Source organism: Schistocerca serialis, chromosome 3 (genome assembly GCF_023864345.2).
Source record: "Schistocerca serialis cubense isolate TAMUIC-IGC-003099 chromosome 3, iqSchSeri2.2, whole genome shotgun sequence".
Lineage (NCBI taxonomy): Eukaryota > Metazoa > Arthropoda > Insecta > Orthoptera > Acrididae > Schistocerca > Schistocerca serialis.
The window spans coordinates 1008342389-1008367580 of NC_064640.1; the positions used below are offsets into that span (position 1 = coordinate 1008342389).

General features: G+C 40.6%; 1 protein-coding gene across 1 annotated transcript in view; it reads right to left on the bottom strand.

Moving 5' to 3' along the window:
* LOC126471460 (hippocampus abundant transcript 1 protein) overlaps nt 1–5913 on the bottom strand; it is a 103869-nt gene extending 97956 nt beyond the window's left edge. Inside the window, exon 1 of the mRNA XM_050099652.1 lies at nt 5610–5913. Within this exon, the coding sequence (XP_049955609.1) occupies nt 5610–5690 (81 nt within the window). The 5' untranslated portion in view covers nt 5691–5913. The remainder of the gene's footprint in view (nt 1–5609) is intronic.
* Between the last annotated feature and the right edge of the window lie 19279 nt (nt 5914–25192).

Genomic DNA, 25192 nt, shown 5'->3' on the forward strand with positions numbered 1-25192 from the left:
CTCATGAAAGCAAGACTTTTACTTATTATCCTAAGAACTAAAATTATGAAACCTTGTGAATTTTAACCATACCTATCTTCTTACCCTTATTAATAACCAATTGAGATGGCACAGTGTCAGCACACTGGACTTGCATTCGGGGGGTACAATGGTTCACACTCATGTCCGGCCATCCTGATTAAGGTTTGCTGTGATTGCCCTAAATTGCCCCATCCTTCCCTAATCTGATGGGACTGATGACCTCCCTGTTTAGTCCCCTCCTCCAAATCAACCAACCAATCTTATTAATAACATCAAATGTAACAATCACAGCAGCATACACTGTCTAGTTTAGTGAAATGTCTATTTAAAATGTATATATGCATAGGTTCCACTTAAATATTTTCTATATGACATTTTTTATTTGGTAATATGCGATAAAACAATGGCTGGCAAAAAAGGTAGCTCATACAATGAATTATTACAATTACACCTATTTAGTTATAGTATAGGCTAATGTATTAAACTAAAACTTATGAAAGCTAAAATAAGAAAACATGCAAAGTTTTATAGCCTGACTTAAATGTTTGTCCCATCCATGGGTATGAACTTCACATCTGTGGACACACCACAGTCATGGATGTGATGCCTACAGACATGACAGGTTTTATAAAATGCTGAATTTAAATAGTCACATTAAATTTATAAGTAATAAATTATATAGTTAATTTAAACTAATTAACATATACCTTTTACACATACATAATTACGAGTAATTTTACATCTAATTGTAACGTAGTAATGGGCACAGATGGACACAGTGAAGATAGGATTGGATTGTTTGGTGGGAAGAGACCAAACAGCGAGGTCATCGGTCTCATCGGATTAGGGAAGGACGGGGAAGTAAGTTGGCCGTGCCCATTCAAAGGAACCATCCTGGCATTTTCCTGGAGCGATTTAGGGAAATCACGGAAAACCTAAATCAGGATGACTGGACGCAAGATTGAACCGTCGTCCTCCCGAATGCGAGTCCAGTGTGCACTGAAGATAACCACGCACAAAAATTTTTATCTTGGCAGGAGTCTTTCCTCTCTACAAGTAAGTCAGCAACCACACACAGCAATGTCCTTTGACAAAACAGCTGCTTGCTAGTCTTCATCAATATTATGAAAGTACTACTGCTGCTCTCTGTTGTGATCTACAGCAATTAACATCTGTGTCTGTGGACATGACATAAAATTTGGGGACATGAGTTTAGAATATTGTAAAATATAGTCCCTTTAGTCTACCCTCTGATACCAGTAACAATAGTGTCAGGTTGAACAAACTAATAACGATCCCCTGCAGATATTTAGTGTCTACTAAATTCTCTTTCCAAAATCAATTTGGAATCACATGTGCTCACACAATGAGTTGCAGAAGTGTTTTTGCCAGCAATCCCAATTGATTGTTGATGAACTAGGAGCTGTCATTTATTTTAAATGGCAATTAGGCAAGGTGGCCATTCCTTATGTTTCACCAAGCTCTATGATTCACGTAAGTTCGTATCAGTATCCCAAACTGTAAGTTTCTTTTGGGTACTTAAGATACTGCCAGTCAAATGATACACCACAGATGTTTGGCAACTGATGGTTACATACAGTAAATTCACCTTACAAACGATTATTAGAACATACAGCAATACAGATTCCTCTTCATAGGTAACACTATGAGGAGTGAACTACCACCAATAACTTTCTCTAAACATAAGTTCAATTATTTAGATGATTGTAAGAAATCTGATTATGCTACTCTACATTTGTAATTATGGGAGGGACTTTGCACTGCTCTTATTACAGACATGTAGATACAAAGTTCCCTTGATTTTGGTTTTTCCATGTCACAAACCAGTAGATTAAAAGGGAAAGAGGGCAATTACACAATTTTCCCCTATCCTATGGTAAGATAACAATTTGCTTAGGCTTTCTCTGCCAGAAATGTATATAAAATAATAGGGGCTAAACTGGGCTCCTAACTGAATAATCCCAAACGGGAAATTTTGAACTGTTTATGAGGAGTCTGAATTTCTTACTCTGCTATGTCACCCAGCAGCAAGTCTGTGGTGACTTCACTGCAGATTTTCTACAGGATTCCAATAGGAAAAATTACTTATTTGAATCTTCCAATTTGATCTCAGCAATTAACTTTCCAACACGGGTGGATAGAGACAGTAGGACCATAACTGACGTTTTCCTTAGTGAAGTTCAAAGCAAGAAAAATAACAGTTTCTCCAATAGCAAATGTTCTCTCTGATCATGAAGCACAGTTAGTTAGGACAGTCCGCCCCCAGTAGCTGAATGGCCAGCGTGACGGATTGTCAATCCTCTGGGCCCGGGTTTATTTTCCAGCTGGTTTGGGTAATTTTCTCCGCCCAGAGACTGGGTGTTGTGTCGTCATCATCATCATCCTATCATCCTCATTGATTGCAGGTCACTGAAGTGGTGTGAAATTGAAAGACCGGCACCTGGCGAACGGTCTGCCTGCTTGGAGGCCCTAGCCATACGATTAAATAAATAAATAAAGTTAGGACAAAAACATAGTGCCTTACAGTGTAGATACTCCTTTGTGGAAACCAGTTTGAATAATTAATGACTCCAGGGCAAATGTTTTTAAGAATAGTTTACAAGAGATGACCTGGGATGAAATTTATATAGCACCAAATGCTACACAATATCTAAACTTTTCCATGATAAATTCATATCATTATTTTAAAACTGATTTCAACATAAGCTAATGAGATATGACATTAAACATCCATGTAAAAAAACCATGGTCCACTCAAGGCAATAAAGTATCTTGTAAAAGGTAAAGGGAACTCTATCTATTGGCGAGAACAAGTAGAGATCCCACAGTTGGTGCAGTTTACAAAAACTACTCAAAATTATTAAGAAAGGTTATAAAAAAAAGTCAAGGACCACACACACAGTGCCAAAAATCATTATTCCAACAACAGACTTAAGGACATATGTAATGTTGTAAAATGAGACACACAGCAATCACTATTTAACTGCATGGAAGAGCTATAAATGATGTGACACACGTAGCAAATATATTTAATAATCATTTTTTAAATATAGTAAAAAGTATAGGGACAAACAGTTGAAGCAAAAAAACATGGCAGTAGGTTGAAAAGTAACTCACAAAATTCAGTCATACAAATACATTGCCAACTTCTCTGTCTGAAATTAAGAAAATTATTCATTCTCTCATAAATATAAAGCTCATTTGGTTTTGATGTGTTTCCACTAGAGTACTGAAGATCTGTTCGCGTATAATACGGCCATTCTTATCTGAAACATGTAACCCATTACTAACTAAAGACTTTTTCCAAAGGGACTGAAATATGCCATTGTTCTGCCCCTCTTTAAGAAAAGTGACAAGACACACATCAATAACTGCCAACCTTTTTCACTGTTGACATCATTTTACAAATTTTTAAGGTGATGTATTCTTGAATAGTACCTCACCTTAGCAACAATAATGCCCTCAGTGAATCACAGTTATGGTTTCAGTCTACTGAGAATGCCATTTACATGTTCACTCACCAAGTTTTACAAGCATTTCATAATAATATAGCATTGGTTGGTATTTCCTGTGATCTATCTAGGGCATTTGACTGCATGAATTATACTATTCTCCTAGAAAAAATGAAGTTTTATGGGAATGATGTACAGCCAACCAATGGATGTAAATCTTACCAGCAGAATACAGAAGGTAGTGCTTAGTAATTCAACCAATATAGTCTGGGGACATAATTCTGACTGGGGAGACATCAGATATGGCATTCCCCAAGGCTCAGTATTCCGTCCATTATTGTTCCTCATATATGTAAACGATCTTCTGTTTAATATACAACCAGAGATGACACTAGCATAGTGCAAGCATATATACAGAACAGTCTTACCATATATACAGAACAGAAGAAACTGTGCACAATGTTTTTAAAAGTATCAGTCACTGGTTTTCTGTGAATGGTTACACTCTCAGTTTAAAAAAGACACAACATATTCAGTTCTGCGTGAGGTACTAAACCAATGATAAGTAGGCCCTACATTACATGGTGAAGAAATTATAAATAGTGTGGAAACTTCAAAATTCTTAGGTGCCCATACTAATGAGAATTTAAACTAAGAAAAAACACATTTTGCACCACCTAAAACAACTGAGTTCACCCACATTTGCACTTAGGATCACTGCAAATCGTGGAGAGAGATAAATCAGTAAGGTGACATACTCATCTTTAATAAAGAACGTCTTTGTTGCTCGACAACTTGATGTAAGAATAATAAGTGGTGCTAATTCAAAATCATCTTGTACACATCTGCTGAACATTCTGACTAATAATTCACAGTATGTTTATGCTCTCATGAAGTTTGTTGTAAATATTCCACTACAGTTCAAAAAGATGATGAATATAATTACAATACCAGATTGAAAAATTGCATTCATTACTCCACATTAAAGTTGTCTTTAGAACAAAATGAGGTACACAATGATGCATCGAAATTTTCTGATCGCTTACCCAGGGATATAAAATGTCTGACAGACAGCAAAGTAAAATTTGAAAACAAACTGAAAAAGTTGCTCCCTGACAATTCCTTCTATTCTGTAGCAGAATTTCTATTATTTTAATGTGTAAAAGGTGGTGAGCAAGAATTACTAACACACATCTATATATAAGAAAAATAAATAAATAAAACAAAAGTCATAAATTTCAGAATGTAACCATATTCACAACTTACTATGCAATGTAATGTAAAATGATTTTGTTCCACATCATTAAAATTTATTGTGCAAAATGATCCCTGGAACATGGAACTAACTTATCATGAAAGATTATGTTTATCAATATTTATTTAGCACTAATGGTGAGATGGCATATGATAAATTGTGTGTGATGACTGCTACTAGTAGTATTCACTGTATTACATACTGAGTGTCAGTCATATTGTAGAGGACATGCTACTCATCTTTAACAGCCTGTGAAAGAGTTACTGCTGTAACACTGTGTATGGTTAACAAGTGTCCTTTACACTCAATTCATTAAAAATTTCGTGAATAACCAGAGTCTGTATATGGATTACAAGACAGTATGAAATTTTCTGTAGCTCACAACAAATAATTTTTTCATAACAACCTTTAACGACACTTTTTGCCTCATATGAAATTGTCTTTTCCTGGTGTGCTAACATGAATCTTTTTCAAATAGTCACTGGCAGTGTGGTATTGAAATTATAAGAACAATCTCTTGAGAATTGTTATCAACAATATATTTCTGTTGTAAAATACAAGGGCTTTTGTGGGCAAATGGAGAGGTTACTAATAATAAAGAACTGAGAGCACATTTCTTTCGTTTTACTGATAGCAGTTTCACACTGATGTACATACTAACTCTTAAGTCATCCACGCCAAATTCATAACTAACAGCTTAGTGTGACCACTGCTCATCGGGTTTCGGATCATAATGTTACGTATCGGTCTGGTAAATAGTTCGAATATACTTCTCAGGAAATTTCGCTATTATTTAGCAAACGGCACACGTCATGCAGAATAAACATCTCGACATAGTCATTATCGCTCTTGGTACATACCGTCATTACGCCATCCTTCATTATTGTTTTTCTGCTCCTTATAATCATTCCAACAACTTTCTTGGATGCTTTAGTTGGCATATTCCTATCCAACAAAGTGAACCTTCAGAATTTACATTTCTTTCGAAGATAAGTCTGACACATCACACACACACATCACATATCAACTTTTGCACTGCGCTGTTGCTTTTACAAAATAAAAGTTAGTAACTCATTAAGCACCAAAAACACGAACCGCCGATAAGTAAACTTTTTTTTTTTTTTTCAAACTAAACTAACCAACGTATCAACTATACACGCCATGTTGGCTATTTACTTCTGCCAAACGCAAGGATTACGACAACACATGAAATTCTGTGAACACAACAAACATATGACAGATGTCGATCGAATAGCAATATCTTAGGGCGCTGGGTTTCCACAGGCAATACCGCCGGGACAAGCCGTTGTGCATTGTTGTTTCACTGCTTTGTTGGCGGCTTACAAGATGTAGTAAGACCAATAGAAATTAATTTGTTAGTACCTAAAGGAAAATTTTTAGTACCTTTTATCATTTTATTCATTGCTGTAATCAATATACACAAACACATATTTACTTGTGAAAAACGTGTTATGATAGATAAGTCACGTAAATGGGTTTGGACAGAACAGAACCGTAAATTACATATTCATATGTGTTGCGAAGTGTTCTTTTTTACAACCTTACTAATTCATAACACAAACGAGCTAACAAAAATCTACTCAGTAATTTTTCATGGTGCTACACAGTATTTTTGTGTTACAATTGCTCTTGAGAAAGAATTACGTATTAATAAAAGGAGGCTTGTAGAAGCATCCATATTTCATTAATCAGAAATGAATACATCAGTGTACCACATCTATCTTCATCACGTTGGCGGCAGTTGGAAAATGACCACAATTTCGCAAACACGAGATTATGAGTGAAGCTGTTCCGCAGTGAATACGTGTTTAGCGTTTAGATGGATTTAATTGTTGTCATTGCAACACTCTGGTAGAGCGTGCTGAAGAGTATGTGACTACAGTAATTCATCTGAAATAGGGTTTGAACGCCAAAGAACTTTACTAAGCATGATTCGTTTGGAAGTGATTTGGCTTTAGTGTCCGAACTGCGGATCTGATCAACAAATTTATAGGAATTTTTCAGTTTAATGTGAAATTTAGTAGAATATGTAATACAGTATGCTTCACACACACAAATTAGTGCTATGTTTGAAGATCAACTATAAGTCAGAAAAATATCAAGCAATTTTGTCAATAAATGTCCCACTGAGGTCACCTGGAAGTGTGGTGCGATCTGATCGATTTTCATTTATTTATTTATCCATCAGTATACAATCTACGTTTTATGGAACTCATCAAAACACCATGGTAAAGTTCAAAAATATAAACTGTGCACATAGTTCAAATACATACAGAGAATATTCGTCATATAATGTTACATGTTTGTGTAGTCCACGTAAATATTCTATTGTATAGTGACTCTTGATCATAATAGTTATTAATTTTTTATTTTATCCAGGTAGTGAGTGAATCACAAGAATATGGAACGTGTCTAATAGTACAGATTTCAACTATAGCTTAAATGGCAATACAGATGTAATCTACATAAAATACTAATTGCAGAACATACACTGAATTAATGGAAAACTGATCCACTTGGAAGGATGAGTAATATACATACAGGAAACAAAGTTATGTTAAATATTGCAATAAAGAAATACATGAATACAAAACCAAATTTTCAGTTTATAACGTTACAGCCTCCCCCGGGACTCATATAAAATGTCCGATCCCACCTTTATTTATATATGCATCCAGATAGTTATCAGACAGTTCAGTACTTTCTAAAGCCTTGTACGTGTGTCTTTATATATATATATATATATATATATATATATATATATATATATATATATATATATATGTGTGTGTGTGTGTGTGTGTGTGTGTGTGTGTGTGTGTGTGTGTGCGTGTGTGTGTGTGTAACCATAGACTCCTTTATCTTGAGAAACAGCTTAAAGGTTATTATCAAGCGATGTATTTTCTTTTGTTATTTATTTTTATATCTTCCTCTGTAATCAATATTCTTTGTAATTACATTTCGAATTAACTCTCCAATTGTTTACATCTCACAGTTTTCCAATTTCCAGAATCTGAGGCATTATTTGTGCATTCTATGCATTTAATCTGATAAAGTACAAGCTCTGTACTATCATTATATGTTAGTAACCAAATCCAAACTTTAATTAATTACGTAACTAAAATAATATGAGAGACATTATTGTAATTAAAGTCCAGAATGATTTTCTTATGGAAAACTAAAGATAATACTATAAAAGACTGTCTTTCAATATTGTATTTTATACCTTATTCGGCTGTAACATCAGTTTCTTTACAGTTTGAAACATTTTAATTGTCACACCAAAATTGTACAAAATTAATAATGCTTTATTTTGGAAGCTATTGTTAAAATTTTATATAAAGCAATGCAGAGAGGCTGCGAATTAGTTGTTGAGTTGTAGTTTAGTCAGTCAGTTTTTGAAGTTACTTTTGGAAGTCAAAGAGACCTGTGAACTCTGTCCGTGTTTTGTTTACATGACGAGTGTGTAGTTTGGAAGTCAATTAATGTGAATAAGGTTTTGTGAAGCATGAAAATTTCCCATTCATTCATCAATGGACCAGGCAGAAGAAACTTAAGTAACATTCAATATGAATCGTTACAAATTCTCTATGATAGTTTTCAAAACAAAAGAGTGGTAAAAGTTCAAATAAGATAATAAAGATGAAGAATGTGATACAGGTATTGTAGGTTGCTCTGTTCTTGAGTGGTGCAACAAAATCATCTTTAAAATAAAATATTTTACGCAAAATTAATTAAAATTACTTCCAAAACAATTGTAAGGTTAGCAGAGACAGACAAATGAAAAATGTGATGTAGACATTGTAGTTAATACTGATTGTTAAGTGGTGCATCGTAATACTTTTTAAATTATGTATCATAATATAACATAAATCAAAAAAAGTTCTAAAATAATTGTAATTTTAGCAGAGATACTGGTATTCATTTTGCCTCAGAAATTCATGAACCATATAACAATGATTCTGCTTTAGGTACTGTTTGAAAATTTATCTGAATTTGGGCAATTGTTTATGAAAACATTTAAGATGTGATAGAAGTGCATTGACTACTTTACTGGTGGAGTAATAAATTCTTTCTGAACCAGATTACAATTTTTAGTTAAAAATGCAGATTATTTTTGGATCATGCATTGTAGGTGTGATATTTGCTGTTGTATTTGTAGAGAGAAACGTTATTAGAGACAAAAGTCAACAAGGAAACAATAATTAACCATACATCTACATCTACATTTATACTCCGCAAGCCACCCAACGGTGTGTGGCGGAGGGCACTTTATGTGGCACTGTCATTACCTCCCTGTCCTGTTCCAGTCGCGTATGGTTCGGGGGAAGAACGACTGCCTGAAAGCCTCCGTGCGCGCTCTAATCTCTCTAATTTTACATTCGTGATCTCCTAGGGAGGTATAAGTAGGGGGAAGCAATATATTCGATACCTCATCCAGAAACGCACCCTCTCGAAACCTGGACAGCAAGCTACACCGCGATGCAGAGCGCCTCTCTTGCAGAGTCTGCCACTTGAGTTTATTTAACATCTCTGTAACGCTATCACGGTTACCAAATAACCCTGTGACGAAACGCACTGCTCTTCTTTGGAACTTCTCTATCTCCTCCGTCAGACCGATCTGGTACTGATCCCACACTGATGAGCAATACTCAAGTATAGGTCAAACGAGTGTTTTGTAAGCCACCTCCTTTGTTGATGGACTACATTTTCTAAGCACTCTCCCAATGAATCTCAACCTGGTACCCGCCTTACCAACAATTAATTTTATATGATCATTCCACTTCAAATCGTTCCGTACGCATACTCCCAGATATTTTACAGAAGTAACTGCTACCAGTGTTTGTTCCGCTATCATATAATCATACAATAAAGGATCCTTCTTTCTATGTATTCGCAATACATTACATTTGTCTATGTTAAGGGTCAGTTGCCACTCCCTGCACCAAGTGCCTATCCGCTGCAGATCTTCCTGCATTTCGCTACAATTTTCTAATGCTGCAACTTCTCTGTATACTACAGCATCATCCGCGAAAAGCCGCATGGAACTTCCGACACTATCTACTAGGTCATTTATATATATTGTGAAAAGAAATGGTCCCATAACACTCCCCTGTGGCACGCCAGAGGTTACTTTAACGTCTGTAGACGTCTCTCCATTGATAACAACATGCTGTGTTCTGTTTGCTAAAAACTCTTCAATCCAGCCACACAGCTGGTCTGATATTCCGTAGGCTCTTACTTTGTTTATCAGGCGACAGTGCGGAACTGTATCGAACGCCTTCCGGAAGTCAAGAAAAATAGCATCTACCTGGGAGCCTGTATCTAATATTTTCTGGGTCTCATGAACAAATAAAGCGAGTTGGGTCTCACACGATCGCTGTTTCCGGAATCCATGTTGATTTCTACATAGTAGATTCTGGGTTTCCAAAAACGACATGATACTCGAGCAAAAAACATGTTCTAAAATTCTACAACAGATCGACGTCAGAGATATAGGTCTATAGTTTTGCGCAGCTGCTCGACGACCCTTCTTGAAGACTGGGACTACCTGTGCTCTTTTCCAATCATTTGGAACCCTCCATTCCTCTAGAGACTTGCGGTACATGGCTGTTAGAAGGGGGGCAAGTTCTTTCGCGTACTCTGTGTAGAATCGAATTGGTATCCCGTCAGGTCCAGTGGACTTTCCTCTATTGAGTGATTCCAGTTGCTTTTCTATTCCTTGGACACTTATTTCGATGTCAGCCATTTTTTCGTTTGTGCGAGGATTTAGAGAAGGAACTGCAGTGCGGTCTTCCTCTGTGAAACAGCTTTGGAAAAAGGTGTTTAGAATTTCAGCTTTACGCGTGTCATCCTCTGTTTCAATGCCATCATCATCCCGTAGTGTCTGGATATGCTGTTTCGAGCCACTTACTGATTTAACGTAAGACCAGAACTTCCTAGGATTTTCTGTCAGGTCGGTACATAGAATTTTACTTTCGAATTCACTGAATGCTTCACGCATAGCCCTCCTTACGCTAACTTTGACTTCGTTTAGCTTCTGTTTGTCTGAGAGGTTTTGGCTGCGTTTAAACTTGGAGTGGAGCTCTCTTTGCTTTCGCAGTAGTTACCTAACTTTGTTGTTGTACCACGGTGGGTTTTTCCCGTCCCTCACAGTTTTACTCGGCACGTACCTGTCTAAAACGCATTTTACGATTGCCTTGAACTTTTTCCATAAACACTCAACATTGTCAGTGTCGGAACAAAAATTTTCGTTTTGATCTGTTAGGTAGTCTGAAATCTGCCTTCTATTACTCTTGCTAAACAGATAAACCTTCCTCCCTTTTTTTATATTCCTATTAACTTCCATATTCAGGGATGCTGCAACGGCCTTATGATCACTGATTCCCTGTTCTGTACATACAGAGTCGAAAAGTTCAGGTCTGTTTGTTATCAGTAGGTCCAAGATGTTATCTCCACGAGTCGGTTCTCTGCTTAATTGCTGGAGGTAATTTTCGGATAGTGCACTCAGTATAATGTCACTCGATGCTCTGTCCCTACCACCCGTCCTAAACATCTGAGTGTCCCAGTCTATATCTGGTAAATTGAAATCTCCACCTAAGACTATAACATGCTGAGAAAATTTATGTGAAATGTATTCCAAATTTTCTCTCAGTTGTTCTGCCACTAATGCTGCTGAGTCGGGAGGTCGGTAAAAGGAGCCAATTATTAACCTAGTTCGGTTGTTGAGTGTAACCTCCACCCATAATAATTCACAGGAACTATCCACTTCTACTTCACTACAGGATAAACTACTACTAACAGCGACGAACACTCCACCACCGGTTGCATGCAATCTAACCTTTCTAAACACGGTCTGTACCTTTGTAAAAATTTCGGCAGGATTTATCTCTGGCTTAAGCCAGCTTTCTGTACCTATAACGATTTCAGCTTCGGTGCTTTCTATCAGCGCTTGAAGTTCTGGTACTTCACCAACGCAGCTTCGACAGTTGACAATTACAATACCGATTGCTGCTTGGTCCCCGCATGTCCTGACTTTGCCCCGCACCCGTTGAGGCTGTTGCCCTTTCTGTACTTGCCCAAGTCCATCTAACCTAAAAAACCGCCCAGCCCACACCACACAACCCCTGCTACCCGTGTAGCCGCTTGTTGCGTGTAGTGGACTCCTGACCTATCCAGCGGAACCCGAAACCCCACCACCCTATGGCGCAAGTCGAGGAATCTGCAGCCCACATGGTCGCAGAACCGTCTCAGCCTCTGATTCAGACCCTCCACTCGGCTCTGTACCAAAGGTCCGCAGTCAGTCCTGTCGACGATGCTGCAGATGGTGAGCTCTGCTTTCATCCCGCTAGCGAGACTGGCAGTCTTCACCAAATCAGATAGCCGCCGGAAGCCAGAGAGGATTTCCTCCGATCCATAGCGACACACATCATTGGTGCCGACATGAGCGACCACCTGCAGATGGGTGCACCCTGTACCCTTCATGGCATCCGGAAGGACCCTTTCCACATCTGGAATGACTCCCCCCGGTATGCACACGGAGTGCACATTGGTTTTCTTCCCCTCTCTTGCTGCCATTTCCCTAAGGGGCCCCATTATGCGCCTGACGTTGGAGCTCCCAACTACCAGTAAGCCCACCCTCTGCGACTGCCCGGATCTTGCAGACTGAGGGACAACCTCTGGAACAGGACAAGCAGCCATGTCAGGCCGAAGATCAGTATCAGCCTGAGACAGAGCCTGAAACCGGTTCGTCAGACAAACTGGAGAGGCTTTCCGTTCAGCCCTCCGGAATGTCTTTCGCCCCCTGCCACACCTTGAGACGACCTCCCACTCTACCACAGGTGAGGGATCAGCCTCAATGCGGGCAGTATCCCGGGCAACCACAGTCGTAGTCCGATCAGGGAATGCGTGGGACGAGCTGGCCGTCCCCGACAAACCCCCATCCGGTCCCCCACAGTGATGCCCATTGGCAACAGACTCAAGCTGTGTGACCGAAGCCAACACTGCCTGAAGCTGGGAGCGAAGGGATGCCAACTCAGCCTGCATCTGAACACAGCAGTTGCAGTCCCTATCCATGCTAAAAACTGTTGTGCAAAGAACGTCTGAACTAATCTACAGAGAATGCAAACAAATCAACAAAATTTAAACGGTTATTAAAATACAAGATTGCCTAGTAAATGCAGTAATGCTGCCACTTGCGCACTGCTGACACTGCTCGGCGGCGGAAGGAGGCTACGCGAATTTACACTATTCAGGTACTAAAACGCGATGCTACACTCTCAAATACTATAATACGCCCGAAATTTATGAATTAAACAATGCAAGTACCAAAAACACGCAAAGAAATTGAGAATTAAACTATGTAACAAATGAGTGAGCTAGGATTATACGACTTGCTGCTGCAGCTGCTTATCCAACGGCGGCAGGGAGCACACTGACTGTGACCAACCGACACTGGCCGTTCAAAACAAAAACAGAAGACAAACGACTACACGAATTTACACTATTCAGGTACTAAAACGCGATGCTACACTCTCAAATACTATAATACGCCCGAAATTTATGAATTAAACAATGCAAGTACCAAAAACACGCAAAGAAATTAAGAATTAAACTATGTAACAAATGGGTGAGCTAGGAGTATACGACTTGCAGCTCAGCTGCTTATCCAACGGCGGCAGGGAGCACACTCCATAAGCTGAAAATAATTTTTAAAGCAATAGAAAGAGTATCTTTAAAGGGATAAGTACTTCCAAGTAGCGTCAATAAATAGTACCATAGAGAGAAAAGCGATACATACAAAAAAGTGGTGTGGAAAAAGACCAGAAGAAGAGTCCTGGTAACATAAGAGCTATAATTGTGGGTCCATCCAACTGCGGGAAGACACATTTTTTCATGTCACTGCTAACACCCCTGGATGCAGTCCACTGTCAGAGTGTATGTGTATTTCCATAAACACTGTTTCAACCCAAATATCAGCTACGGCAAAAGGAACTGCAGGTTGTAGGTGGTGTAACTTACATGAAATCCAGTGAAAGCAGGCAAATAATTTTGCCAGAAAAAGTAAGGCCAAACACAGTGTTCATATTTGACGATTTTGCTGGGGAAAACAAAGATCAAATTATATTATATTTCTGTTTTGGTCGTCATATGGGTATTGACATATTTGATTTGAGTCAGACATATTCCAGAATCCTGGAACAGTTGGTGAGGGGTAATGGAAATCTCATTATAGCTTTCAGACAAGATTCAAATGGTTCAAATGGCTCTGAGCAGTATGCGACTTAACTTCTGAGGTCATCAGTCACCTAGAACTTAGAACTAATTAAACCTAACTAACCTAAGGAGATCACACACATCCATGCCCGAGGTAGGATTCGAACCTGCGACCGGAGCCGTCACTCGGCTCCAGACTGTAGCGCCCAGAACCGTATGGTCACTCCGGCCGGCTTTCAGACAAGACCATTTGAATTTAAAACATATTTGACAGGCACATGTAGGAACCGATTTTGTAAAGATACATGCAGATTGCTGCAATCACACACAGTACAAGTTTCTTGTTATTGAAAAATCGAAAACTGAGTGAGGGTAGGTGTAGACAAAACTTCCAGGAGTTTCTCTCTCTCTCTCTCTCTCTCTCTCTCTCTCTCTCTCTCTCTCTAGCTAAGAAAAATGTGATGAAGTATGTTGGTATACATCATACCATGGACAAGTTCGCATGTGTGTGAGGCACTTAGCCCAAGAGGATAGATATGCACAGACAGAAAATGCGTGTGTACATAGATGGAAAATTTCAGTCTATCAAACATAAAGCTAAGGATCTAGAGACATATGCCCATACCGTTCTGAAACTGGTCAACGAATTAGAAGCTAGGAGTAAGGAATTAGAGACAGACACTCACATTATTCAGAGAAAGAAAGTAGGCATCTTAGCTGTAAAAGTTGATGGAATTGAAAAAAAAGTATATGACTTGATTGTAAAGATTGAGTGAAATGCATATAAGGTGCAGCATGTGAAGCAGTTCACTTAGTACATAGCAAGATGTCAATTAAGCATACAGTTATTGCTGCATGGAAGGCCATTCGAGAGAAGTTAAGGTTGCTGAGCTTAGGACATTTGGATCGAGAGCAGATACTGTGAGAAATGTTTAGACAAGTTACTGAATCTCTCAATGAATTGTCAGTGAAATTACAAAATGATGACAATGTCACTATTGCCAGTTTCATAGCTGTCTCAGGGACGCTAAGGTAGGCAAAACATTCGGTGTCAGTGGTGAAAAATCATACACGTTGGGCACACAGCATATAACTTTAAAAGAAAAAACAACATAGACAGGGGATAGAAACCAGACCGCAAAACGTACCCTTATAGGAGTGTTATTACTATAGGTTTGGATGACATATGGCAGGCAGATCTTGTAGATACGAGAGAATATTCGCATGAGAATAATGGATTAAAATATATTTCAGCTGTTGTGGCTGAGGACCTGAAGGATAATTTGGAAAATATTTCGAGTAGATTTCCCCAACATGTTATACTTCTGGGTAGAGAATTTAATTTGCCGGATATAGACTGGGAGACTCAAACGTTTATAACGGGTGGCAGGGACAAAGAATCCAGTGAAATTTTTTTAAGTGCTTTATCTGAAAACTACCTTGAGCAGTTAAACAGAGAACCGACTCGTGGCGATAACATATTAGACCTTCTGGTGACAAACAGACCCGAACTATTTGAAAAAGTTAACGCAGAACAGGGAATCAGCGATCATAAAGCGGTTACAGCATCGATGATTTCAGCCGTAAATAGGAATATTAAAAAGGGTAGAAAGATTTTTCTGTTTAGAAAAAGTGACAAAAAGCAGATTTCAGAGTACCTGTTGGCTCAACACAAAAGTTTTGTCTCAAGTACAGATAGTGTTGAGGATCAGTGGACAAAGTTCAAAACCGTCATACATTATGCGTTAGATGAGTATGTGCCAAGCAAGATCGTAAGAGATGGAAAAGAGCCACCGTGGTACAACAACCGAGTTAGAAAACTGCTGCGGAAGCAAAGGGAACTTCACAGCAAACATAAACCTAGCCAAAGCCTTGCAGACAAACAAAAATTACGCGAAGCGAAATGTAGTGTGAGGAGGGCCATGTGAGAGGCGTTCAATGAATTCGAAAGTAAAGTTCTATGTACTGACTTGGCAGAAAATCCTAAGAAATTTTGGTCTTATGTCAAAGCGGTAGGTGGATCAAAACAAAATGTCCAGACACTCTGTGACCAAAATGGTACTGAAACAGAGAATGACAGACTAAAGTCCGAAATACTAAATGTCTTTTTCCAAATTTGTTTCACAGAGGAAGATTGCACTGTAGTTCCTTCTCTAGATTGTCGCACAGATGACAAAATGGTAGATATCGAACTAGACGACAGAGGGATAGAGAAACAATTAAAATCGCTCAAAAGAGGAAAGGCCTCTGGACCTGATGGGATACCAGGTCAATTTTACACAGAGTACGCGAAGGAACTTGCCCCCCTTCTTGCAGCGGTGTACCGTAGGTCTCTAGAAGAGTGTAGCGTTCCAAAGGATTGGAAAAGGGCACAGGTCATCCCCGTTTTCAAGAAGGGACGTCGAACAGATGTGCAGAACTATAGACCTATATCTCTAACGTCGATCAGTTGTAGAATTTTGGAACACATATTGTGTTCGAGTATAATGACTTTTCAGGAGACTAGAAATCTACTCTGTAAGAATCAGCATGGGTTTCGAAAAAGACGGTCATGTGAAACCCAGCTCGTGCTATTCGTCCACGAGACTCAGAGGGCCATAGACACGGGTTCACAGGTAGATGCCGTGTTTCTTGACTTCCGCAAGGCGTTCGATACAGTTCCCCACAGTCGTTTAATGAACAAAGTAAGAGCATATGGACTATCAGACCAATCGTGTGACTGGATTGAGGAGTTCCTAGATAACAGGACGCAGCATGTTATTCTCAATGGAGAGAAGTCTTCCGAAGTAAGAGTGATTTCAGGTGTGCCGCAGGGGAGTGTCATAGGACCGTTGCTATTCACAATATACATAAATGACCTGGTGGATGACATCGGAAGTTCACTGAGGCTTTTTGCAGATGATGCTGTGGTGTATCGAGAGGTTGTAACAATGGAAAATTGTATTGAAATGCAGGAGAATCTGCAGCGAATTGACGCATGGTGCAGGGAATGGCAATTGAATCTCAATGTAGACAAGTGTAATGTGCTGCGAATACACAGAAAGATAGATCCTTTATCATTTAGCTACAAAATAGCAGGTCAGCAACTGGAAGCAGTTAATACCTTAAATTATCTGGGAGTACGCATTAGGAGTGATTTAAAATGGAATGATCATATAATGTTGATCGTCGGTAAAGCAGATGCCAGAGTGAGATTCATTGGAAGAATCCTAAGGAAATGCAATCCGAAAACAAAGGAAGTAGGTTACAGTATGCTTGTTCGCCCACTGCTTGAATACTGCTCAGCAGTGTGGGATCCGTACCAGATAGGGTTGATACAAGACATAGAGAAGATCCAACGGAGAGCAGCGCGCTTCGTTACAGGATCATTTAGTAATCGCGAAAGCGTTACGGAGATGATAGATAAACTCCAGTGGAAGACTCTGCAGGAGAGACGCTCAGTAGCTCGGTATGGGCTTTTGTCAAAGTTTCGAGAACATACCTTCACCGAAGAGTCAAGCAGTATATTGCTCCCTCCTACGTATATCTCGCGAAGAGACCATGAGGATAAAATCAGAGAGATTAGAGCCCACACAGAAGCATACCGACAGTCCTTCTTTCCACGAACAATACGAGACTGGAATAGAAGGGAGAACCGATAGAGGTACTGAAGGTACCCTCCGCCACACACCGTCAGGTGGCTTGCGGAGTATGGATGTAGATGTAGATGTAGATACATGCTCCAAATCTGGTTGGACATTACCTCTTAAAACAAAAACAGGGAGAAATGTTGTGCAGGTGTTTGAGTGTTTTTTGCTGACAGAATAGATGCCCTTACAGCCTCCAAACCGATCACAGTGGAGAGTTTTACATATGTATTTCAACACCGTGATGCAGCAGTATGGAATACATCACTATTTAGTATTCGGACACCCAAAGGCGAGCATCGTGGAACACCTGAACAGAATAATAAAAGGTCAAATGTAGATGCATTTTAATCTTCATGGCTCATACAAATAGACAGATATCCGCCCAGAAATAATTGCACAGTATAATTGGACCAAACATAGCACAATAAAAATGAAGCCAGTCGATGTTCATGATGACAGACTCATGGGTACGGTATACTATCATATTCAAATGCTAGATCCATGTAGATGCAAACTGAATGTATGTGATTTGTTACATGTCTCGAAACATTAGACAGCATCTGAGAAGTCATACCTCCCAAACTGGTTGAGTGAGATATTCATAGTTTCCAACGTGCAGAGAACAAATTCCAGAACTTACATCTTTGAGGATAGCAATGGCACTGAAATTTCAGGATACTTTTACACGAAGGAAATGCAGAAGAACTCAGAACCATATAAATTTCTCATAGAACGTGTCAGAAGACATCGGGGGAATAGAGCACTGGTTAAGTGGTATGGTTTTCCAGTGACACAAAACAACTGGACTGACGCTGACGATTTGCTATGTACATAATGAGGGACACATAGCAGAACCCACACAGCAGCATAACTTGTGTGTTAGGAATTGCATTATGGAATGTGGTGGTATTCTCGACAAACTGCCTATGGAATTGTACATTCCGGTGTATAATTACGTGGATATTGTACAAAGCTTAAAAACGTTTGGCTCGTGGTGATAAGAGGATTAACGTGCTTGACGAGGTGTGTTTGGAACATGACATTGCATACAAAAAATATAATGACCTCCCAGGACTGGCCAAGCCAAGGCAATATGTGTGAGAAAGGATATTGGCATAGGACAGTGCATTGCAGCATTTGTAGTTGATCAAACCATGTGTGGTGAAATTAAATTGGGCTTACAGGTGAAGAATGTCAAGCAAGTTAAGAAGGCTACACATTGTGTACTGAAGAAAAAGAAGACAACGATCAAAAAGAAGAAGGAGTGTTTAAAAAACTGTATCACGATAGCGATGTATGCAGCTAACAATGCCCTGAAACATAAAGGACCTGTTAAAGCACCCAGGGTTCTGCCGATACCCAAGACATCAGGTGGAGTTATTACCTTCCTCATTCCTGCCTTTGCAGGTCTCTCAGTAATGGGTTCACTGGGTGGTGGCGCTGCAGCTATTGCCAGAACAGTGAAGAACGCACAGAACTCTCAGGAGCAGCTAGAAGAAGCAAGAGGTCATAACCTCTCTAGTCATGGAACAGCATAAACCACAGTAACTTTATAATGCAATATATACATATTTTACACAATATAAGCCCAGTAACTTTACAATACAATATATATACATTTTATACCAACAGTGCAGTTATCTTTTATATCTGTACAGCACCCAAAAAATTGTGGTATTCCTACACTCACTCCAGCTATATGTCACGATACTCCTCAGTCCTAGGGAAGCACCGTCTGCCTTTTCTTTCTTTCTGCAGATGTGACATTCAGCGGCAATAAACTATTTTACACTGATCACCACATTGCACCAACAACTAAACCTCTCAAAGTGCCATATATATCATTAACTACGGAAAGAGTTTTACTCAATTACACTGCTCTCTCACTGAGGACAGGTGCTGGAATATTAGAGCATGAAACTGATCTCCAACCCAGCAATATATCACTGCGTACTGTGTCGATGTACACTCCTGGAAATTGAAATAAGAACACCGTGAATTCATTGTCCCAGGAAGGGGAAACTTTATTGACACATTCCTGGGGTTAGATACATCACATGATCACACTGACAGAACCACAGGCACATAGACACAGGCAACAGAGCATGCACAATGTCGGCACTAGTACAGTGTATATCCACCTTTCGCAGCAATGCAGGCTGCTATTCTCCCATGGAGACGATCGTAGAGATGCTGGATGTAGTCCTGTGGAACGGCTTGCCATGCCATTTCCACCTGGCGCCTCAGTTGGACCAGCGTTCGTGCTGGACATGCAGACCGCGTGTGACGACGCTTCATCCAGTCCCAAACATGCTCAATGGGGGACAGATCCGGAGATCTTGCTGGCCAGGGTAGTTGACTTACACCTTCTAGAGCACGTTGGGTCCACGGGATACATGCGGACGTGCATTGTCCTGTTGGAACAGCAAGTTCCCTTGCCGGTCTAGGAATGGTAGAACGATGGGTTCGATGACGGTTTGGATGTACCGTGCACTATTCAGTGTCCCCTCGACGATCACCAGTGGTGTACGGCCAGTGTAGGAGATCGCTCCCCACACCATGATGCCGGGTGTTGGCCCTGTGTGCCTCGGTCGTATGCAGTCCTGATTGTGGCGCTCACCTGCACGGCGCCAAACATGCATACGACCATCATTGGCACCAAGGCAGAAGCGACTCTCACCGCTGAAGACGACACGTCTCCATTCGTCCCTCCATTCACGCCTGTCGCGACACCACTGGAGGCGGGCTGCACGATGTTGGGGCGTGAGCGGAAGACGGCCTAACGGTGTGCGGGACCGTAGCCCAGCTTCATGGAGACGGTTGCGAATGGTCCTCGCCGATACCCCAGGAGCAACAGTGTCCCTAATTTGCTGGGAAGTGGCGGTGCGGTCCCCTACGGCACTGCGTAGGATCCTACGGTCTTGGCGTGCATCCGTGCGTCGCTGCGGTCCGGTCCCAGGTCGACGGGCACATGCACCTTCCGCCGACCACTGGCGACAACATCGATGTACTGTGGAGACCTCACGCCCCACGTGTTGAGCAATTCGGCGGTACGTCCACCCGGCCTCCCGCATGCCCACTATACGCCCTCGCTCAAAGTCCGTCAACTGCACATACGGTTCACGTCCACGCTGTCACGGCATGCTACCAGTGTTAAAGACTGCGATGGAGCTCCGTATGCCACGGCAAACTGGCTGACACTGACGGCGGCGGTGCACAAATGCTGCGCAGCTAGCGCCATTCGACGGCCAACGCCGCGGTTCCTGGTGTGTCCGCTGTGCCGTGCGTGTGATCATTGCTTGTACAGCCCTCTCGCAGTGTCCGGAGCAAGTATGGTGGGTCTGACACACCGGCGTCAATGTGTTCTTTTTTCCATTTCCAGGAGTGTAGTAAACATACAATTCGATCCTCCGCCATACAAAATCCTCCCTTTTACATCAGAAAGCCGTAAGTGGATCGAAGTCACTCTCAGAACTGTTATGAAAAGACTGGCTCGTTTCCCCCTCCCCCCCTCGGTACAAAAGTGTTACTGTTTCTGGTCTGGATCTGTCTGCTTGCTCGCATTTCTACACCCATCTCCAGACTCTGGGATTACAAGAATATATCTAATTTTGCATGGTTCGCACACAGCAGTATCCAACCGAATGCTCATGCAACATAATTCCGAAGATATAGACTGATAATTATTTCTATACAAACCCAAAACTTTACCTAGGTGGAGCGTGCTCTTGACCACTAAGTAACTAGAAACAAACAGACGAAAAATGATATTTCCACTCGCAAATACCGATATCGGTGATGTAACATATTCGAATTCATCCCTATAATTTACAAGGTCAACTAAGGTGTTTCTCATGTCTAGAGAACTGGCAAACGTGTATTCCAGATGCTAGATGCACATGCCACAATCGATCTTACCTCAACTAAATAAAGGTGCGAAATGTGCAGAAGCAATCAACCGAACAATTTACATGGGAGGGACTAATGGTCCAGTGTAAACGCACCTCCATATTCATTTTCAAATTTCCAAGCAATCACGAAAGCTATCCAACACATACTAAGTATTGGTTCGCTATTCGGTAGTCTAGAGGACAGACACACAGGAAACAGAGCAAACGCTCTCTGAATGTGGAGGTAACTGGAAACAGTTGAGTACAGTGCTATATTACGCCTCCCGATAAGTGCATTTGGGCTAATTGTTGGCAGCTGTGCTACATTTACAAGCAATTTTAGAACACAGAACGATAGGTTATGTCATGATCGTATGGATAGGTCTGACAAAAAATCGATAGAATTGCTAAAAATGACGAGGGAATAGGCATAAATTGACAGAACATACACCGAAATGCGGCGAAATTGAGGAAGTACTTGCGTATCTTCTGGTTCGCGCCAATCAATTTGTACATGGCAATAAGTATGTGGCAACAAGAGAAATCCGAGAAAACGTCGACATCGAAACGAAGGGAATCAGGGAGCCAGTCAATTTTTTTCTGTCGAGGCAGCATTATACTGTATGTCTATTGAGGAACCTGTGATACACGCGAGATGACTACTGTGTTTGATGCTTTTCAGGAAGAGTGAGGACCATTGATCTCTAAACTTACTTGCATCTGTGTTAAAGGATAACAGAGAGTGGACGGGGTGATCGATTGAGATGGAGCTGTAACAAGGTACGATTTAATGGTAGACTGATGCATTCAGAAGGAGAAGTTGCTGCAGGTAAATTTTTCCACCGTTCTGTCAGGATGCATCTGGCACATGACATAGCCTGCGTTGTACTCGTATACAGCCATTTGTTCTGTATATGGTCTGAAGCATTGTCTACTTGCGATCGTTAATGGTATACCTGTCGGTCATCAGAGGACTTCCATCTCATGTGTGATGTAGCTTGACACATTCCTCTAAACGTACTTTGATTTATCCGATGTACTCCATCCCCCTGACGCACCTTGGGTGTAAAATCGTGACTTCAGCGTCATAACTAAGTTAGCGATAGGTGCTTGTGAGGTGCTGCAATCACTGTGCACGCATTTTCCTGGCAGATGTGCTGTTTACAGAGTTAGTGACGGAATGACGTGTAATTTTCACATGTCACATGCTGTTATGCGTTTATCTCTTTTCTTGTAAGAGGTATCCCCTGCTATTAATCATCATTTTATATAGACCTGATGCAGGCATCGTATAATTCCGATCCGTTATCGGATGTGAACAGTGGATGCTATACATCTCTGGAAAGTTATATCGTACATGTATCAGGCATAGCCCGTGTTTTAAGGAAGTAGTTTTCTCGTTTTACGGATCGATACCGTAGTTTATCGTTGAGAAACCGATTTGAATATTAACAGCGCTACATTCCATAAGACTGATAGGTCGGAACTGCAGGCGATCTAACATTATAGCCCATTTTAAGTGCAGAACGTTGTAGCCTCAGGAGTGCGTGTGTTTATGTTCTCTCTTACCAATACCTTCCAGGTACCGATCCTAGACTCTAGAACAATACTTTAGAGTTGATAGCTTGGTTGATTTACGTAAAAATGCGTCGAACTCCATCTGTCTGGTGCTCCATCCCACATAAAAATCATTCGTTTCTTGTCCTTCTTAACCGTCTGCTATTACATCACGACACTTTGAAATCTGGCACTATACATCGATATCGAGTGCTAAGCTCCTTGACATGGGTGCATCTCAAGAAATCTTGTGCACTTGGATGGACGAGGACTCGGTAAGCTCCATTGATTCACGAGATGTGGAATTTAGTGACCTATTTCTGGTCAGATGCAGATTAAATCGGTAGCGGTGCTGCAGAGTGGGCTGGTAAATGACAGTGCGAGAGGGTCTTTCACCATCTAATTTTACCCTAAGACAGCGAGAATGCTCTGTGACTCTCATCAGCATAAATTATGCACTATGCTCAGGGTGTTAGAAATATGTAGATTGTTGTCTGATATACTTTGATCATGCTTGTGCTCGAGAGTTAACATTGAATGGATGTACTGCAGTCATCTATGTACATTCACTCGTAAAGTGGAGTAGGGATGCTTTAGCTATGATACTGAAATTGGGAAACATGCTGTCACATCATTGGTTCATGTTGAAATTAGTGTAAAATTGCTAAAATTGTTTGCACTATCAACTGTGATGTTTATTATTAGAGTTCATGGATCTTGTCTTTTCCATCCCATCCATCCACTGGTATGCTATTGGTTACCATATAATGATTGACTGACATCGCTTCTTTGAGTTGGAGTGAGAGTTTTGGTGGCTGGGCTATACCTTCTGAGGTGGATATCACCGAAACAGTGATCGCGTACATGACTGCAGTATGAGGAATCAGTTGAAACAGAACATAGAGTTATCAGCTATTCCGTCAGTGTGAGAGATGAGTCTAAAAGTAGAGCTCGTGAATCACCTTCAGACTGTAGTTTGGAGACTCTACACAATGCGAGCAAACTCTTCCGGTTTCCTTATGTTGTAACTGTCATTTATTTAAAATCAGCCGATTTGTGGCATGTCATGGTATCTGCTATAAGAACATGATTTACACTGTGCAATACCTAGTTTCCTGTGAAAGGCCGTAGATCAGAGCTTCTTAATGTCAGTTTATAACCTCGCACAGGCCTTGAAGTCATGGCAGAAAAACGAAATGTTTGGCATTGTACAAAAGGTTGTTAGTAAACAGTGTTTCAAACAACTAAAAAGGACGAGAGGGAGCGTCTTTTGTGACTTAGTATAGTCTGTGGGATACGATCATTCGCCTGGAGTATAGGTGATCAAACTTTAAAGCGACCTCTGCAATGGATCCAAAGCTGTATATTTAATAAGATCATGCCACACAGGCAGCAGTAACAGTTTGACGGGATGTGGTGACCTGTTAGCAATGTTATTCTGGGGAGCATTGCGAAATCTCTTTCTCCGCGCTGGACTGCACCTGGACTGCACCACAGCTATGAGTCATTGCGCCAGCATTGGTGCCTTAGTGACTTCTATATCAGATGAAGTTAGTGGAGCTTCTATAGTTCTTAATTTTTCTCCTCCCTCGCCTGAAGATCTCTATTAACACCTCTAATAAATATGGCAAGCTGTGCTGTTCCACTGATATCAACACTTTCGTCCAGAGCTAGAGAATAAGCCATAAAATCGTTATAGATATTTGCAAGCTGGCTCTGGACGTCGTCTGCCATGTCCTGTATGCGACGCATAATGGTCATGTCAGATAATGGCACAATCTGAAACTGTTCAACTTGAGATGGACACAAATGTTCCGCTGCAACTACCAAACATCTTTTATTAAATCGCCATCAGTGAAGGGGCGCAGGGATTTTGCTAAAAACAAAGCAATTTTGTAACTCACTCTGAGAGCTACCTCAGTTGATTTTTCTTCGTCATCCAGATCTTCTTCGGATAGCTTCCTTTTAAGTTTAATAACTTCCTGTGCACGAACTGGTCCATCACATTTTCCACTTCCGTAGTCTTTCGCGTGGTACGACATATAATGTCGCTGCAAATTAAATTTCCTAAAAGAATTCAGCGTTTAGTGACATACTAAACATTTTGCAACACCATCTTTTTCTGTAAAT